At 37.7% G+C, this 20,594-nt stretch overlaps 2 protein-coding genes across 3 annotated transcripts; both read right to left on the bottom strand.

Moving 5' to 3' along the window:
- Positions 1 to 372: 372 nt before the first annotated feature.
- LOC106868385 (chitin-binding domain protein cbd-1) lies at positions 373 to 4,950 on the bottom strand. The gene is made up of 4 exons (XM_014913612.3): positions 4,799 to 4,950; positions 3,464 to 3,605; positions 1,539 to 1,684; positions 373 to 533 (listed from the first exon to the last, which is right to left on the bottom strand). Exons 1-4 carry the CDS (start codon positions 4,938 to 4,940, stop codon positions 457 to 459), a joined length of 507 nt encoding a protein of 168 aa, XP_014769098.2. The 5' UTR covers positions 4,941 to 4,950; the 3' UTR covers positions 373 to 456.
- Positions 4,951 to 13,482: 8,532 nt separating this feature from the next.
- LOC106868387 (uncharacterized) lies at positions 13,483 to 20,085 on the bottom strand. Of its 2 annotated transcripts, none has more exons than XM_089342542.1 (4): positions 19,928 to 20,085; positions 17,137 to 17,290; positions 15,131 to 15,276; positions 13,483 to 13,629 (listed from the first exon to the last, which is right to left on the bottom strand). In XM_089342542.1, exons 1-4 carry the CDS (start codon positions 19,965 to 19,967, stop codon positions 13,568 to 13,570), a joined length of 402 nt encoding a protein of 133 aa, XP_089198668.1. In that variant the 5' UTR covers positions 19,968 to 20,085; the 3' UTR covers positions 13,483 to 13,567. The 2 variants fall into 2 exon arrangements, with proteins under 2 accessions (XP_089198668.1, XP_089198669.1); XM_089342543.1 differs by having other exon boundaries at positions 19,817 to 20,035.
- Positions 20,086 to 20,594: the final 509 nt, after the last annotated feature.

Consider the following 20,594-nt stretch of genomic DNA (forward strand, 5'->3'; position numbering starts at 1 on the left):
TTCTTACCACACAGTCACGCCTGCGTCTATAGATACACTGGCGGTGCCCCAGCATGGCCACAGTCTTAGGGCTGAAACATATAAAAGAATAAATATATATGCACATACATACTACATACCCTCCCCCCCCCCCTACACACACATATATAAGTTGTGGACTGTTGGCGATTTTTTCCCTCCTTGTTCCCTTTCTTTTGGATTTTCTTGTGTCTTCTGTTTCCGAAGATCCTCCTCCCCACCTCCCCTCCTTTCTTGAAAGTGGTGTTGCAGCATGGCCGCAGATTAGTGACTGTAACAAGTAAAAAGATACATGATAAAACGCATAAGACTCACAACAACGGAGGATAACATTTAGAACGGAAAACAAACCACTTCTATGTTTTATATTCTTTATTGGTGCATAATCAAAACTACATCAAAGTTTCAAATGACTTAAGGCTTTATAAAGTATGAAAGCTATTTCTTTGTTCCACACGGCGGTTTTACGTTGTAAGGCCAGTCGCACAGTTGTAATTTCATGGAGAAGACGAGACCTTGAGTAAAGAGACAAAAATATTGGTAAGTTAGTTTCAAATCGCACTTCATGTGAGCATTATTACAAACTGTTGTGGTAAGAAGTTTGCTTCCCAACCATATTGTTCCGGAGTTCAGTTCCACTGCGTGGCACCTTGGGCAAGTGTCTTCTACTACAGCTTCGGGCCGATGAAAACCTTGTCAGTGGATTTGGTGGACGGAAACTGAAAGAAGCCTGTCGTGTATATGTGTAAAGACGGACGAAATGCCATTTTGCCTGGCGGGTAAACGATTCTGCCTTAAACATTCGTATAATAAACCTTTCTGCTGCAGGCAAATGGCCTGAAATTTTGGTGGAGAGGGTAAGTCGATTGCATTGACCCCAGTATTTCACTGGTACTTATTTCATCGTTTCCGAAAGGATGACAAGCAAAGTAGACTTCAGCAGAAGTTGAACACAGAACGCAAGGGTGAACGAAATGCCGTTAAGCATTTCGCCCGGTGTGCTAACGACTCCGCCAGCTCGTTGCCTTAAAAACAGGCATCATAATGGTTTCAAATTTTGGCACAAGGCCAGCAATTTCAAAAGAGAGTGTTAGTTGATTACATTGACCCCAGTGTTCACCTGGTACTTATTTTATCGACCCCAGAATGGAAGACAGGCTAAGTCGACCTCGGCAGAATTTAAACTCAGAACCTACAGACGGACGAAATGCTGCTAAACATTTTGTTTGCATGCTAATAATCCTTCCAGCTCGCCATTTTTAACACATATTGGTTTCAAATTTTGGTTGAAGCAATTTTTGGGAGGGGTAAGTCGATTACATCGACCCCAGTGTTCAACCGGTACATATTTTATCAACTCCGGAAGGATAAAAGGCAAAGTCGCCCTCAGCAGAATTTAAACTCAGAACATGAAGACAGACGAAATGCCGCTAAGCATTTTGTCCGGCGTGCCAGCTCTTCACCTTATGTATATGACGAATAATGATATCAGTAATCTATGAGGTGAAAGAGAAACTTACCTGCCGGGCACAGATTGTGTCCCATATATTGATGATTCTCACAGGTAAAGTAAGATTTGCATTTGTTGTCAAGATCTGGATAACGACCATCCTTACGTTCACTGCAGTCTCTGTATTCTCCACACGGTTTCGGTACCTTGGCAGGACTTTAAAAATGAAACAAGAAAAAATATATAAATTCAAGTCACAATGTGTAGATTCAACTAATTCGGTGGTACTCATAGAAATAGGTCCTTAATGTTTCATTCTACGAAGCATATAGAATATATCGTATATATAGTACGATGCATATTTTTGTATATATATATATGTGTATATTTTATAATATTGGGTTTTACCATTGGAGGCCCTGATGTTTTAATATATATTTATGTCCGATTTATGATAATATGGAATGTTATAAAGTTGTTTTAACCAATTAGAGCGTTTATCCGTTATACCTTTCAATTTATTTTTCCTTTCGTCTCAGTGTTACCTGAGCACTTCCATCTGCGGTCCTATTTTATTCTTCGGTTTAACGAAATTATAAAATTATCCTCACACACTTACACACACGCGACACACACACACATTTTTATATGCATATTTAGGATTTTTCTGGGATCTTTCTGAATTGATGGGCACCACTTGTTTTCTTAACGAGACACTTTGCACTAATTTTATTCAAGGGAAAAGATCCCATTACACCGCACAACGTGTGGTGTTTACAATTCACAACAGTAATTGTTTTCACCTCAATAGACGTCAGTGATTAGTTGAAATTACCGAAATACGACAATTTTTTACATGAAATAACTTCGAATACAAAATTTTTCATCTGTTCTATAACACAAAATATACAAGTATACGAAGTTTGAAAGTGTTTCGGTACCAAAAACACTACACAAAACATAAATGAAAAGTGGTGCCCATCAATTCAGAAAGATCCCATATTTATACTGTGGACTCTTCTATCGAAGACTATGTATGAGCATTCAGCTTTTACCGAACGACCTACACAAATGATTTGTTTATTGTGATCAACTGTTTGTGCTGTACTTTAGCTCATTCCCTCCATCAAATCGAAATTGCCTGAACAAGTACACGGCGTACAACGCTTCAGGCGTTTAAATGATTGCAGAGCAACTTGAGATGGAGTGTTTCACTTAAGAGCACACCGCACCACCCAGTCTAGGAATTGAAACCACGATGTCTGTGGAAACATGCGTTAATTCTGTGTGAATAAAGAAACAGTGGTGAGTGAAAATTTTGTAAATAGAATTATAGATCTTCACTATATTTCAACTGAACAAAATAATCTAACATGTGTACCTATGTCCATTTTCTTTCCGTTACGGTGATTTAGATTATTTTCTGTAGTCAGTATACGTTGAAAGCTTACAATTCTATTACAATATATATATAAGGTCGATATAGCTCGTAAGATGAGCTCCTGGATCTTAAGAACCTTCCAGTCCAGAGAACAAGGTGTCATCATTCCACTTTTCTCCTCCTTTGTACGGCCACACCTCGAATACTCTGGCCCCTTGTGGTCTCCCCATACAAAACAAAACATCTCGAGGATTGAATCACCCCAGAGGGCACTCAATAAACGAATTGAAGGCATGACTGATCTCGATTGCTGGGACCGCCTTAAAGCCTTGAAACTCTACTCTCTCCAGCGCCGCTGCGAGCGGTACATCATTTGTACGATCTGGAGAATATACCGCCAGTGTTGCCCAAACGACTTGAACATTAGTTTCAAGGTTCATCCAAGGAATAAGTCCTGGGGTCGATTTGCTCGACTAAAGGCGGTGCTCCAGCATGGTCACAGTCAAATGACGGAAACAAGTAAAAGAGTATTTATATGTATTTTTTCATGAGTATTTTTTTTTATATAGTTTATGATTATATATATATATATATCGGACATATATTGTACTCACTCTTTGCACTTCATGTCTCTTCTATCGAGGACAGTGGTTCCGTTACAGTAATGTTGGTACTTCTTTCCCTCCTTACATTCAACAAAACTCTTGCAGCTTATCTCATAGAAACCATCTTTCACTTTGGAACAATCAACGCCAACTGCAAAAGAGAAAAAAATTCATTAAAAATGCAGTGATGCCTCGATATACGAGTTAATTTGTTCCCGTAGACCGCTCGTAAAGTGAAAACCTGTAAAGCAGGGCAATAATTTCCCATAGTAGCAATGTTATAAATCGTAATTTGTATCCAGAAAAATATTTTAAAGAATATTTTATGTAAATTAAATAGAATCTCAAGATCATTTATAATACAAAATATTATTATAATTGTTTTCAGAATCACATTCACTCGCACTAGACTCGCGCACAGCATCACTTGTAGACGCGATCACCGATTCACAAGTACTCGTAGACGGACTGGTAGATTTCTTTTTAAAAAACAAGTTTGGAGCTGTTTGCTTAGAAGAAGCTTTTTCCCGCTCTCTATAAATTTCTCGGTAACACGCAGAAGCATTTGGTTATGGTAGTAAAAACTTTTGCACTTCGTTCAAAATTTGGATCATGTGATTAAAAATCAAAATTCGTAAGCCCGGGGTCTCGTAAAGTGAGGTATTACTGTTAATCCATTCTTCAAATATTGACATTCCTAGTGTATGTGCGTTTCTCTTATCTTTTTCTCGTTTCAGTCAAAGGACTGCGATCATGCTGGGGCAGCACCTTGTAGGGTTTTAGTCAAACGAACCTACCCAAGATACTTATTGTTTTAAAAATCCTGCTACTTATTTCTATCGGTGTCTTTTGCCAAACCACTAAGTTACGGGCACGTAAACAAATCAACACCGTGTTACTAGAGGGAGTGCTAATTGGAAAGAAAGTGGGGTGGAGTAATGCTACAAGGAGTTGTTCTAACTGGAAAAAAGAATGGGGCGGAGCAGTGCTGCTAAGGGTTGCTCTAACTGGAAACAAAGTGGGGTTTGATCAATGCCGGTTGAGTCACCTGGGTGAGGATGCCTGATGGTGAAAGACCCGAAACATCTAATGACCCTTGGAAATATCGCTGATGATGGGTCCTGATGTATCACTTGATGGTTTACAGAAAAAAAAAAAAAAAAAGAAATCGATCATTACCGGAATACCCATGAAATTCAATTTCGCAGTGACAGGGTCAAGACTCGTGTCAAATACAATCGAATGTTTAATACAATACACATAGGTACAACCACACACATACGCGCGCGCGCGCACATACAAACACATATACAAACATTAAAAAAATTACACAATGCGACTTACCATTGGTGGCGTTAGTTTGGTGTAGAATGATTAAGTTGGCAGCGATCGAAGTAAGAACTAATATCAGAAGCTTCATAATTGGTCCTGTGGTTTGTTGTCTTGCAGATAACGTTTTAGCAGCGTGTTGTTTATATACATACATATATATATATATATCCAGCCATCTATCTATCTGTCTAGCCACGCCTACGTACGTACCTACGTACATATCTACCTATCTATTTATTTGCATACATACATACATACATACAAAAATATACATTATATATATATATATATATATATATATATAGGTATGTATGTATATATGTATGTATGTATGTATGTATGTAGGCACAGGCACATATATACAAACATGCAACTGTATGCACGCACGTATATTACACATATTTTCCTATCTATCCTTGTGCCCCGCCCACACATACATACAAATAAACCACACATAAGACACGTACACTCACACACACACACACACACTCACACACACACATATACACACACGACATGTGTAAAACATATTCAATCGATATTTATCAAACCCACGTACAACACGATGCTACACACACACACACACACACACACACACACACACACACACACACACTCATACACACATACTCACACTCACACACACATACACACACGACATGTGTAAAACATATACAATCGATATTTATCAAACCCACGTACAACACGATGCTACACACACACACACACGCACACACTCACACTCACACTCACACACACACACACATCAGTAGACACAAACAGAATGTATTGTATTATGTAACATAAACATAGCCGCTTCATCTATTGTCCCTTCTTCTGTTCTATGATTGATGCACCATCGATAAGATCGCTGTCACAGATGCAAGAAGGGTGCAGCTGTCGTCTGATTCAATTCTAAAAATTGATCCACCGGATCTCCTTACGAAAGAAGGTAAGAATTGTTTTCTCGTGGTCATGTGGAAGTCGAGAATGAAAGGATTGGTGACGGCCAGCTTCATCTCTGGACTCGGTTTGGCGAGATGTTTCACTTTCCACCTGAAAAGGAAAGAGGAAACGCCTGTCAGTGAGAATGTACGAAGATAGATGGGCACGTGTAGCACGAATGCTGTGCGTATAAAACCATTGAAAATTGGGTTTCCAGTTGCTGAAACACTCTGAATACGGTCCAAATCTTACCCCTTCCGACTATCACGTATTTCGATTGCTTAAACTTCCTTTGCAACGAACAAAGAAGCGTGATCAACCGAAAACCTTCTTCTATAGAAAAAGCAAACTTAGAGACTTCTGGAAGAAGTGCATTGAAAAGCAATGGGACTGTAGTAACGCCGTGCGCATGCGTAGTCTCACGCATGCGTGGAATTAAACAACCAAGCGTTCCCGCTTCTATTCTATCTTTTTCTCGGTCGGCCGGCCATGAGCATGGACGTGTCAAGCAGTGTCTCCAACATTCCAGCCTGGAGACAGTCTCTTTCTTGCTGGCCAGCGATAGAGCATGGACGTGTTTAGCTGTCTCTCTCCATCTTTCGGACTTACGCTAGACAGCTCGCTTACATCTACATACTACATAACAACGTCCCAACAACTAAGCTCACACACACAGAAGCTGTAACAACAAACAAGAGCTAAAGATGTATATATTTACCACCTGAATAAATGTTGTTTAAGTTGATAGTCTGGAGTTCAGCGTTCCGTTATATTCTTAATTTTATATAGGAAAGTCAGGTATACATCTAATGACGTATAACCCACTTTCCTATAGGACTATCTTTATCGTCTATGTTTTACTTGTTTCAGTCATTAGACTGCGACCAGTCATTAGACTGCGGTGTGTGTGTACATGTGTGTGTATATGTGTGTGTATACATACACACACATATACACATATATATACAAAAGGCTGCTTTTAGTTTCCATCAACCAAATCGACTTACAAAAGCTTTGGCCGGCTTGGGGCTATAGCAGACACTTGCCCAAGCTAGTACGCAGTGGGACTAAACCTGGAACCATGTGATTGGCAACCAAACTTCTCACCACGCTTCTACGCCTGCGACTGTATGTATCAAAAGGAAAAGGGTAAAAAAAAAAGCTATAACGTCCGAAGGTAATAGTGGTGTTAAGCGTCGTCAAAAAAATTAAACAGCGTGGTCGGTTAGTTTGAGTCGAGCTTGTAAACCGTTGAAAGAAATAGAACCCAATCTTTCCTTAGTGACCCTTTAGTTCAACCAGGTGAAAAAAGATTTTTTTCTCTCAGAATAAAGGTCAATCAGTGGAATCGTCAAATTCTATCTATCTCCGCATGCCATTCTTATCTAGAATTTACTAAAACCCCTAAATTTCCACAATCTGTTTAAAGATGTTTTTTCTCTTAGAATAAAGGTCAATCAGTGGAATCATCAAATTCTATCTATCTCTGCATGCCATTCTTATCTAGAATTTACTAAAACCCCTAAATTTCCACAATCTGTTTAAAACACAAAAAAAACACTTAAAGAAATGTAGAATTTATGTTCAAAGTTGTTAACAATCTTATTACGTAAACAATGTTTTTGAGAACGTCGATATTTATAAAAAGAAACCTGTTCACCAGTGACAGATGTTTACCTCACAAAAGATTTTTACTGATATCAAAATAATAATAATGTATTATTGATAAAATTTCAATATCTATTACCGTTTTGATAGCCTCGTTTCATAACATGCTTGTTCTCATGATGACACAAAGACGTTTATCAATTGTAAATCTATTTTGCCTGTATCAGCGCAAGCCAAATTAGCAAAACATCTCCGTACGCAAGATTAATTTCAGTATATTACTCTATTACACAGACACACATACATACATACATATACGAGAGGCTTCTTTCAGTTTCCGTCTACCAAATCTACCCAAAAGACTTTGGTCGGGCGGGGGCTATGGTAGAAGTCACTTGGCCAAGGTGCCATGCAGTGAGACTCAACCCAGAACCATGTAGTTGGGAAGCAAGCTTCTTACCACACAGCCACTCTTGCGCCTATATATATATATATATATATATATATATATATATATATATATATATATATATATATATATATATATATATGTATATGTATGTATGTATGTTTGTGTATATGTTTGTGTTTGTCTCCCCAACATCGCTTGACAACCGATGGTGATGTGTTTACGTCCCCGTAACTGAGCGGTTCGGCAAAACAAGCCGATAGAATAAGTACTAGGCTTCCAAAGAATAAGTCCTGGGGTCGATTTGCTCGACTAAAGGCGGTGCCCCAGGTGTATATATATATATATATATATATATATATATATATATATATATATATATATAAAAACAAAAGTAAATGAGTATATGCATATATACGTACAGGTATGTGCATACCGACATCCACCTGTATGTATAGGTGCATATCTGGGTACAGGACATTGCAAACAAACGTAGACGAGAACACACGAGCCACATAGAGAACATTCTACTTCATCAGCTACCCACGTTTTAACACCGGCATTTCGACGAGCTTCGGGCAGGACGCAACGTTAAAACGGCTCGTCCCATGGATCGCAGATTAAATCTGTATACGCAAATTAAATCTAGCCATGGAGGAATGTAGTGGCGGACAAAAAACAAGACAGGAAAACAAACAGAAGGCTTTACGGCCAGACGAGAAAAATTATGTGTGTATGAACGCGATGAGGCACGGAACCGAGAGAGACAAAGTGGTGGCGTGTGTTACTTGGCGAAAGCCAAGGAAGGAAAGGATTATTGACCGGAAGCATGTGACCATGCCGGTGTAAAGGGAAGAGAGAGAGTGGTAGAGGGAGAAAGAGAGGGAGGAAGTAGAAGAATGGTGAGCAACGAGAGGAAAAAAGAAAAAGAGGAAATACGAGGGGGAAAAAAGAGATACGTAGTAGTAACAGAGGAAGAACAAGAGGGGTAAGGCGAGATACGTAGTAGTACAGAGGAAGAACAAGAGGGGTAAGGCGAGATACGTAGTAGTACAGAGGAAGAACGAGGGGGGGGGGGGAGAAAGGAAAGAGAAAGAGATAGAGTAGCGTCGGAGGATAAGTTTACGAACTACTTACAATTTTTGTGAGACGCTGCGTTCAATCATGTAAAAACAAAAGTAAATGAGTATATGCATATATACGTACAGGTATGTGCATACCGACATCCACCTGTATGTATAGGTGCATATCTGGGTACAGGACATTGCAAACAAACGTAGACGAGAACACACGAGCCACATAGAGAACATTCTACTTCATCAGCTACCCACGTTTTAACACCGGCATTTCGACGAGCTTCGGGCAGGACGCAACGTTAAAACGGCTCGTCCCATGGATCGCAGATTAAATCTGTATACGCAAATTAAATCTAGCCATGGAGGAATGTAGTGGCGGACAAAAAACAAGACAGACTTTCTCTGTTCGTTTCCCTGCCTTATTTTTTAAAGCTGGCTGTATTTTATGGTGCGTGAGGGCACATGGCTTAGCGTTTAGGGTGTTGCACGCACGCTCACGAGATCGTAGTTTCAATTCCTAGACCGGGTAGTGCGTTGTTCTCTGCGATCACTTCGACACGTGACGTGTGGGTACATAATGCATTTGCACAGGCAACGTCGAATTGATGGACATAGTGAACTCATATTCGGCACAAATATCTGATCACTTTATTTAAAATTAGCCACATGAGCTGTACAAAGGGGACGATAACAAGACAATACAAAGAGGGGGTCCAAGAGCGAAAGAGGGGGGTGGGTTCCTCTTTTGCTCCTTCCCTTTTCCCCTCTCTCCCTCTTTCTCTTTAATCACGCAAAAGCGTTAGCGACGAGCTAAGCAACGCAATGACAAGCAGAATTATTATTATTATTATTCACAGAAAACATAAAAAATGTAAGCATCTATAAATAATGACTTCATTTAATAACTATCGAATAATTATGTATAAGCAGGACGCTGGGAAATTTAATCGACTAGTCTCCCTCCCACCAAATTGCAGGCTTTGTGCCTATAGTAGAAAGGATTCTTCTTCTTCTTCTTCTTCTTACTATTATTATTATCATTTACTTTTAACTTGCCTGTTTGTTTCAATCACTTGCCGAGACACACTCACCGTCCTGGGGCGAGTGAAGGATAAGAGTTGTTACAGTATGACTGAAAGCTTGCGGAGGGGAAGTGGCACGGACAGTAGCGAAAAATCTTCATGCAATACAACACTGACATTTAAATTGATAGGGTTTTTCTAAGGATGTGGGCAATACTTGTTAGCACAATTTTTGGGATTCCTGTGAGACATGGTTCTCCCGGGATATTTTCTATGCGTTTTTGACATCCCTTTCTTATACCACAATAACCCACAATAACAGGGCACCCATAATAACAGGAACAGTTCTCACTTTAAGATCCTATATTTTTTTGTATTTCACTTTTCAGGTCCTTATATTTACTTAATTTGTCAAATTCCGTTACAGATATATTCTTATCAAGGAGAACACTTACATCTATTAGTCTATAAATATTTTCTTCCTAATCTTTAATGACAATGTCTGGTCGATTAGACTGGATCGTTCCGTCGGTGTTGACTGGAAAATCCCAGAGGATAGTGACATATTTTACCTTCAACGACTGGCTCAGGATATTGTTCATACCAGTAAGCAGGAGCGTTGATTGTGTAGTGTTTACATATTTTCCATTGTAAATACTGTCCTACCCTACAGTGGCGAATAGTTAGCGCGCTGGACGAAATGCTTGGTGGTATTTCGCCCATCGCTATGTTATGAGTTGCCTTTCATCCTTTCGAGGTCGATAAATTAAGTACCAGTTAAGTACTGGGTTCGATGTAATCGACTTGTCCCTCCTCCCAAAATTTCAGACCTTGTACCTCTAGTAGAAAGGATTATTATTATTATTATTATTATTATTATTGTTGTTGTTGTTGTTGTTGTTGTTGTTGTTGTTGTTGTTGTTATTATTATTATTCAGACGGTGAGCTAGCGCAATCGTTAGCATGTTGGACGAAATGTTTAGCGGTATTTCGCTATGTTCTGAGTTCAAATTCCGCCGAGGTCAAGTTTGACTTTCATTCCTTCGGGGTCGATAAATTAAATACCAGTGAAACACTGGGGTCGGAGTTATGGACTAGTTTCCCTCTTCCCAAATTTCAAGCCTTGTGCCTTTGGCAGAAAAGATCATTATTAGTATTATTCTGCATTTTATTCACGTACGTGTGTATTCATCAATATTCTATTTAGTTTATTCAATTTTAGAAAAATTGAAGTGTGTCTTTGACAGTTCCGGCGCGTATTGAACTTTTTTTGTGCGTGACTTTTGGCCCAGCCTCTGTGTGTGTGTGTGTGTGTGTGCGTGCGTGCGTGTGTGTGTGTGTGTGCGTGCGTGCGTGTGTGTGTGTGTGTGTGTGTGTGTGTGTCTGTGTGTGTGTGTGTGTGTGTGTGTGTGTGTGTGTGTGTGTGTGTGTGTGTGTGAATTTAAGTCACAGAAATAACGAGAGAAATATAGTATGATAAAATTCATTTAATCATTGGAAATTCTTATTTAACAACAATTGTTTCGTAACTTAATAAGACATGATTTTAACTTACAGCAGTCAATTATTAAACATTTATAATTGGAAAGAATAAGTAAAACTGAATATTAAGTGTTTATGGAATTTTGATTTATTGTCGGGTAACTTTTGACAAGCCTTATATATATACACAGGGTGTCCCCAAAAGATGTACTCACTCTTTGACAGACGATTACTAATGTATTGTTATTTGTGATGTACGGGCTTACCACGATGCAACAAATCCAAATAAATGGATTGGGAGGAGGGGTAGCGTTAAATTTCCTGCACGTTCCCCAGACCTCACGCCAATGGATTTTTTTATGGGGACATCTCAAAGGTTCACGCTGCAAAACCAGTGACAATTGATGATTTGAAAAATGAAATTCGAATACAATATCTTGCAATTCCAAATGAAATGTTTGGCAATGTTGTCGAATCCATTGTTGGACGTTATCAGCTTTGTTTGGAAAATGAAGGAAGGCAGTTTGAACATTTGCGAACACGCAGGAATGAGAGAGAACATTAAATAATTCTAAATGACAATAAATAATCGTTTCTACAACAATTTAGTTTCCTGAATTTAATTTAACTTTTTAGGATTGTATGTATTTCAATAAACATCTACTTGAACACAAAATGCATGAGTACTGGGAAGTCAAAGAGTGAGTACATCTTTTTTGGGACACCCTGTATATATATATATATATATATACACATACTTACATACACATACACACACATTTAATGGTATTTCATTATTAAACAGAGTTAACCAAATTCGTTTAAAACCGAGTGTCTTATTTATATATCATTTTATTCCCTTTCTTCTTCTTCTTCTTCTTCTTCTTCTTCTTCTTCTTCTTCTTCTTTCTCTCTCTCTCTCTCTCTCTCTCACACACACACACACACACACACACACACACACACACACACACACACACGCACATTATTCTCCACCCTGGTTAAAAATGACAGGAAACTCACTGCTATTTTCCGGAGAAAACTGACGATTTTCGAAAACAAAACACGGAGCCTCGACAGCCACAATAATAATAATAATAGTTTATCTTGATATAATGATGGGTATATTGGGCTTCGTAATTTTCCCCCCAGTGTCACTTTGATGGCAAGCACTGCACTCTCACTCAATAATAATAATAATAATAATAATAATAATAATAATAATAATAATAATAACATCAAGCAAGACCATGCAACAAACCACCAGTTGCTAAGAAGTCCAGGGTTGAAAGCAGAGACTTCATATTGGCGGCACAAGATCAAAGCTTGCTTACCAAAATCTACCAGGTTAACGTTCTTCAAAACGGTACTGATACTAAATGTAGATCCTGCGATACATTTGTCGAAACAACAGACAATCTTGTTTCGGGATGTCCTTTGCTGACACCAAACCAATGAAAAAAAAAAAAATCGCTACGATAGGATAGGACAGTATTTACATGTAAACACTATAAAATCAGCACTCCTGCTTACTGGTATGAACATCATCCTGAGCCAGTCGTTGAAGGTAAAAAATGTTATCATCCTCTGGTATTTTCCAGTCAAAACCCACAGAACGATCTAGGCTAATCGACCAGACATAAATATTAAAAATAAGAAAGAAAATACTTGTAGACTAACAGAAGTAAGTGTTCCCACAGATAAAAATATATCTGTAATGGAATTTGACAAACTTAGTCCTTATAAGGACTTGGAAATTGAAACACAAAAGATGTGGCATCTTAAAGCGAGAACTGTTCCTGTTATTGTAGGTGCCCTAGGTATGATAAAGAAGGGACGTCAGAAACACCTAGACAACATCCCAGGAGAACCATGTCTCAGAGAAATCTAAAAGATTGTGCTAAGTACTGCCCACATCTTTAGAAAAACCCTATCTATTTAAATGTCTGTGTTGTATTACATGGAGATATTTCGCTACTGTCCCTGCCACTTCTTCTCCTCAAGCTTTCAGTTATATTCTAGCATCTCTTATCTTTCACTTACCCCAGGACGATGGATGCGTTTCGGCAAGCGATTGCAACAAACATGCAGATTAAAAGTAAATAACAACAACAACAACAATTGCCAAAAGAAAAGAAAACCATGCTGAAAATATTAAATTTTGTAATAAAGTATCTGATTTTATTACTGAATATTCATAAATGATCTATGTGTGTGCGTGCGTGTGTTCGGCTGGATTTTATTTGCACGTGGCACTGTCCTTATAATCACAGACTCTTTTAGCTTGATTGAAAATAAGATCTACAAAATAAAACAAAGGTCGAATGTATTATTAAACTTGCTGAAATATTCGAGTAAATTAATCTTGTGGGGTTTATTAAGACGTCACGACGCTAGTTATATATATATGGATTTAACTATCCTCTGGTTGCTTAGATACTTCAGACTATCCCTGAAATATTGAAGCAATCCTATCATATACCTATATATATATATATATATATATATATATATATATATATATATGTACGTACACACACACACACACACACACACACACACACACACATACAGGTAAGGTGTAATAATGAAGTTAAGCCAAATAGTTATATTTTGAAATCATAACAGTTACATCTCAGGTCTATATGATATATAACTGGAAATGCATCCAATACGTAAGACCTTCTTCAGTTAAAGTATTTCAGAATATATTGAAATGTTTTAACTGAGGAAGATCTTGCATAATGGATATGCATTTCCTATTATGCATTAAGTGGACCTGAAACGTACATGGAAAATGATTTCAAAATATCACCGTTTTGGTTTGATTTCATTATTACAACTTATATGAGTCGATGCCAGTACAAAATACCGGTCCAGACTCCACTTACGCGGATGCTCTAACAACGATTTGCCTCGAGTCGAAAATTCTGGTACCATGCACTGCCTGTTAGCGAAACGCAATATGCGTGTCTGTGTTTGTCTGTCGGAGTGACGAGGTCCATCTCATCAAGCATATATGGATGAATGATGCCTTACACCAAGAGCCCCATTCTCTCGACCGTAACCATCTTCAACCAAGTGACAAGATCAGGTCAAAATAACTTGGGGATGGAGACGGATGAAGTTGACTCATCTTACACTCTGTACGCCACAATGCTTGCAGCCGCTTTTCCCCTTTATTGAACTATGAAGGTTTCTTCTACCACTGGATCCATTATTCACATGCATAGGTCGGCAAGCCGTATATGTAAATTAACCCATAGCTGGGACCCTAACAGCTGCTACCACTCTTCGTTAGAATAGACCTGGGAACAATAGTGGCTAAGGGACAGTTCCACACGCTTCAAGACCCTGGAATCACAGAAACAAGGATTCACTATCGGATACAGTTTCCAGTCATGTCCAGAACTGTATGACATACAGTAACAGACGTTATCTATACATCATCTCCATCTTGTATTCCTGGTAAAATCATAGAGGAACGATTAGTTCTATTAAAACCCTTCATGACAGTGCTCCAGCATGGGCGAAGTCCAACGACTGTATCAAGAAACATGTCATGGGGTCGATTAGTTCTACTAAAACCTTCATGGCGGTGCCCCAGCATGGGCGCAGTCCAACGAGTGAAACAGAAATAAATCGTGGGATCGATTAGTTCTACTAAAACACTTCATGGCGGTGCCCCAGCATGGGCTCAGTCCAACGACTGTAACATGAAATAAGTCGTGGGATCGATTAGTTCTATGACTGAAACAAGTAAATGATGAAAAGATAAAAAAAATTTTAAATGGTGACTTACCACCCGGACAGAAGTTACGACCAACGAACTGATGTCTGTAACATGTGTAATAACTGCTGCAACCTTCGGAAACATCGGCGTACGGTCCGTCTTGCTTTTTACTGCAGTCATTTATTCTGTTACATGGGGGTGCCACACTTTGTATTCTTCAAGTAGAAAAAACGTGTATTTCATGTTAAAATTTCTTTTTATAATTATCGAAACTGTTAGAATTAATCTTATTATAATCATCAGTTATTAGCTGCAAAAGGAATGTCCGTCTTCTAGCATGTTACACAAGCAATTTCTATATACATTCTCAAAAGCCAATGCAACCTTGTGCCTTTAGCAGAAGAGATTATTATTATTATTATTATTATTATTATTATTATTATTATTCAGTAGTTTTATTTTTATAACGTGCTTTCACTTCACTACCGAGCGCAGCTCTGTGCGCCTTGGGTATGTGCTGTGGTGCTCTTATGTTTACTGTATTGAAAGTGTTTTGCGTAGAATGTGTGCAGTACCCAGTAGTGCAATTTTCTGTATGTTATATATATTTGTAAGTCCTGGTGTTTTTGTTATGTATTTGTCTGAATATTTTTTTATTATACGTTATTATTATTATTATTATTATTATTATTATTATTATCATTATTATTATTATTGTTGTTGTTGTTGTTGTTGTTGTTGTTGTTGAGGCAGTGAGCTAACAGAATCGTCAGCTTGCCGGACAATATGGTTAGCGGCATTTTGTTCGTCCTTACGTTCTCAGCTCAAATTCCGGCGGGACAGACTTTGCCTTTCAATCTTTCGGGACGATAAATTAAAGTACCAGTCAGAAAAAAGGGGTCGATGTGATTGACCTCCCACCCCCACCACCAAAAATTCCAGTCCTTCTGCCTATAGTAGGAAGGATTATTATTATTATTATTATTATTATTATTATTACCGTGATAGTTTGCTAATAAAGCATGTAAGAGGCACAAACATAACTCAGCTGCCATATCTCCTATCTTTTATCTTTCATTTGTTTCACTCGTTAGACTGCGGCCATGCTGTGGCACTGCCTTGAATTTTTAGTCGAATGAGTCGACCCCAGAACTTATTTTTAAGCATGGTACTTATTTTATCGGTTCATTTTGCCGAACTGCTAGAATATATATATGGGAAATCTAAACACACCAACACCGGTTGTCAAGTGGTGATTGCAGGGAAAAACACAGACACACACACAGATACATATACATGTATATACGACGAGCTTCTTTCAGTTTTCGTCTACCAGATTCACCCACAAGGCTTTGATCGGCCCAAGGCTATAGTAGAAGACACTTGCCCAAAGTGCCACGCAGTGAGACTGAACCAGGAACCACGTGATTGGGAAGCAAGCTTCTTAACACACAGCCACATCTTATATATATGTATATATATATAGATAGATAGATATAGATATAGATAGATAGATAGATAGATAGATAGATAGATAGATAGATAGATAGATAGATAGATCCAAAAAACAGAAGAACATAACGGATGACAATGAAATCATACGGACAGATGGATGATACAAAGACTGACAGGAAAACCAGGACGGAACATTTGTGGATTTCTATTCCTCAGTCAAGTTTCCAATTGTCACTACAGTTTCGGCTTGTTACTGTTCAAAATTGACTGGCCCCAAAAATCTAAGCTAAAGGCTTTAAATTTTTGGAAGAAAGCGGGCGAATATGTGCGACAACAATGACAAAAAAAAAAAAATGAGGAGACGGAGAGAATGTTACACGATTGCAAATACAAACAAGAAGAATAACAGCAGGTATCTTTCGACTAAAAGGCCAAGTTAATTGTAAAGTGGAAGCCTTACGTCAACAAACATAGGTGAAAGTCAGGAGACAGGAAAATAAGGTGTTGTGCGAGCGGCGGTCAAGCCATATATATATATATATATATATATATATATATATATATATATATATATATATATATAAGCGTTCTCCATCTTGCACACAAAAAATTCTACTCACGGTCTGCACTGGTAGTCTTGGTTGTTATCAATGGCTTCGCCATGCTTACAAATATAATGGACCGCTTTGCCATTTTTGCACCGGCTGACAGTAAGACAAGAATGCTCATAAATCTCGTCAGGCCTGCCTTTGCAGTCATGGGAAAGGGCGCCACCTGGAGGAAAGAAAAATTGATGTTATATATATATACCTCTCTATATTGTACTAAAACTTAAAGTTTGCCTGTCTGTTTTCCTGCCGTTTTATTAAGATGATCAGGATTACAAATAAAATAGACATTTTCCCCTTTAAGAAAAAAAAAAAAAAAAAATCAAGCTGAAAATGTCGACCCTTCAAAGGGTCGTCGGAGCTACCGCCTTCCGTCCTTTTTTTCTTCTCTTAATCATTTATACAACTTATGAGTGCCGTGGACCGAAAGAGAAATTCTGCCTATATTTTTATGAGATATTTTTTGAATCACGGGTACTTGATTTGTTTTCTAAAAGGGAAAAATTACTATTTTATTTGGTAGGTTTTTTTTGTTTTGTTTTTCTGTTGATTTTCTTTTATTTGGTGCCTTCCGGCGGTTGAATTAGGAATTTAGCTCCAATTTTTAAGCAGGTCGATGCTGTTTCTGCAATTGTTGTGCTGCTGTTGTGCAATTGTTTTCGTTCCAGCACACGATCTCAGCTCAGGTCACTTGCTATGCAAATACATCTCCAAAATATTAACCTTTATCATCTTAATCAAAGGTAGGAAAACAGAGAGACTATCTCTTTATAGACCAGTAGTTCCCAACCGATTTTAGGCCACGCCCCACCGAATCATTCCTAAAATCCTGATGGCCCCTTGTGATATTTAATTTTTGTTATGCAAAATTTGGTCAATGTTTACAATATTACCCGGAAAAAATAAAGTGCAACGGATGTGAAAAAAAATGTGTAGGAAACGAATATGAAAAAAAAAAATGCGAGGAAAGCAACGGGGGTGGGAGGGGGTGGGAGTACTTCGGAAAATTCACAAGATCCGAGTTTTCAAACTAAGTAAAATGAACGTAAATATCATAAATTATATAAATTATATAAATTATAATTAATATAATAATATTTATTATATGTACATATAATTAACTATAATTTTTTTCACTATGTAAATCTGGTGGGTTTAGTAAAAGTTATATTATTAGATTTAATAACGATAATATTAATGATATCATTATTTTCACTTTAATTCTTTTAATAATTTTTGAGATATTTATTGCAAAGCGGAGGGTGTGTTCACAATGCGGGAAAATATTAGCAACGAAGAGGAAATATGTATTAATGCATAAATAGAATTTTTCCAAAGATTTCAACTCGATTAATATTTATTTTTTTTTCCATTGTATTATTCAAGGTAGAGGAAAAAGTAAACGAAATCCTAGGAGTTCGAATTAATTAGTTCGATCCTTGTAAATAACATAGTTGGAAACCAGTGGCCTGAAGGGGGTACTGATCAAAATCTTGTGGGCCAATAACGCCGTTGTAAAATATCAGATCCAATATGATACATGGGAAGCTGAAAAGCTGGTCTCATCAGGTTTGTCATGGTTGGAGAGCTGATATGATAGGCCGTCCGTTAATTGCATGGTTATACACTTTGGTCTCTTATATGTACGTATATATATATATATATATATATATATATATATATATATATATATATATATATATATATATATGTGTGTGTGTGTGTGTGTGTGTGTGTGTGTGTGTGTGTGTGTGTGTGTGTGTGTGTGTGTGTGTGTGTGTGTATTTCATACTTACCACTCCGAGCTGATACTGCGATACTGGTCTCTGGTAACTGATTTAGAACTAGTTTCATTGTAACTTCGGAATAAACTCCATTAATTCTTAATATCCATCCATCCATCCATACATCCATCCACACATAGGTATTTATGTATGTACGTAAGTACGTATGTAGGTATGTATGCGTGTATGTATGTTGTAACTAGGAGAAGAGAAACTGTGCATAGAGAAATTGCATAGTTGTGGAAATTAGCCGCCCAGTTGACGTTAACATAAAGCTGAAGAGCAGCGAAAAAGAGAACACCTATGCTGAACTATTGAGTAATCTGCAGTTACTCTATCCAGAATAGAAGTTCAGATTTATACCTGTAATTGTTGGGTTCCTGGGATATGTAACATTCTGCCTAAATACCAATCTTGAGAAATTAGGCTTCTCAAAACCAGAAAGGAGAAAGCTAATTCGAAGACTACAGATCCAATCCATCACTGGAACTGTAAAAATCTGTAAGGCTTTCCAAACGTTTATCATTTAAATACATAAGAGCATGTCTTGATATGCAAGTATATACATGAGAATACATACATAAAACAAAACAAATCTGCACGTATACATACATACATACATACATACATACATACATACATACAAAAATACCCTGTTGTTGATGTTGAAATTTCAATGAAGGAGCCTTGGAACTAGGTTAAAAACCGGTTCTTTCTCTATTGGCAAGAAATCATGAAATAAAAGTGAACAATGACATACACACATATACATATTTACATACCTACATGTACACATAAACATACATACACAGGCACACACTCATACACACACTCATACACACACACACACACACACACACACACACACACACACACACACACACACACACACTCACACACATACTCACATTGGTGCCGTAGTAATATCCTTCCATATTGCATTCCAGAATATTCGTTCGTTCCCGTGAAACCGACCCATAAAACTTACTCCATCCCTCGCCAGAAATATTTCTACTCACCAACGGAAAGGGCCAAGAAAAAGTAAAATAGATTCTCCATGATTTTGTCTGAGTGAAAAATGAAATTTCAAACCGAGGTCTTGTGTCACACTGCTTTCTTCCTGATATATCTGTCGTCGATACGTCTTCACTCTTTATATATACATACTTATACCACACACACACACACAGAACCAGACAAACAGACACACATATATCTGTATCTATATATATCCATATCTATGTATATTTATTGGTTTATGTTTGTATATTATATACATATAAATATGTATATATATATATATATATATATATATATGTGCATCTATGCATGTGTATATGTTTTTCACACACACTTACAGATGTATGCATTTGTAAGAATATATTGAATATATACGTCTACATACACACATATATACATACATACGTATGAGGAAATGACGTAACCGACAAACAGGACTTTATAGTTTATAGACAACCACAACAGCCACTACGATCCACCCCACCACTACTACTACTACTACTACTACTATTTTGTGGATGATTTGATTGGCTTTCGGCAGAGTGACGAAACGTGTGAATTTATCCCACCGGAGGTAGATTTATCACCGTCATTTCGGTTATCATTGCAAAAATGTTCTGCTTTTATCTGCAAATTGACATTATCATATATACTATTCACAACGAC

This window comes from Octopus bimaculoides, chromosome 26 (assembly GCF_046866305.1).
Source record: "Octopus bimaculoides isolate indiv1 chromosome 26, ASM4686630v1, whole genome shotgun sequence".
Taxonomy (NCBI): domain Eukaryota; kingdom Metazoa; phylum Mollusca; class Cephalopoda; order Octopoda; family Octopodidae; genus Octopus; species Octopus bimaculoides.

Excerpts from the sequence above, each read along its gene's own strand:
- LOC106868387 (XM_089342542.1), bottom strand. The coding sequence starts at position 19,967 with ATGGAGAATCTATTTTACTTTTTCTTGGCCCTTTCCGTTG. Across the intron at positions 17,291-19,927 it reads TTTCTTGGCCCTTTCCGTTG|GTGGCGCCCTTTCCCATGAC; the intron begins GTGAGTAGAAAT and ends TCTTTCCTCCAG. Across the intron at positions 13,630-15,130 it reads TCGTAACTTCTGTCCGGGTG|ATCTTATTTTCAATCAAGCT; the intron begins GTAAGTCACCAT and ends TTTATTTTGTAG.
- LOC106868385 (XM_014913612.3), bottom strand. The coding sequence starts at position 4,940 with ATGTATGTATATAAACAACACGCTGCTAAAACGTTATCTGCAAGACAA. Across the intron at positions 3,606-4,798 it reads CCAAACTAACGCCACCAATG|TTGGCGTTGATTGTTCCAAA; the intron begins GTAAGTCGCATT and ends TCTCTTTTGCAG. Across the intron at positions 1,685-3,463 it reads AGAGACATGAAGTGCAAAGA|TCCTGCCAAGGTACCGAAAC; the intron begins GTGAGTACAATA and ends TCATTTTTAAAG.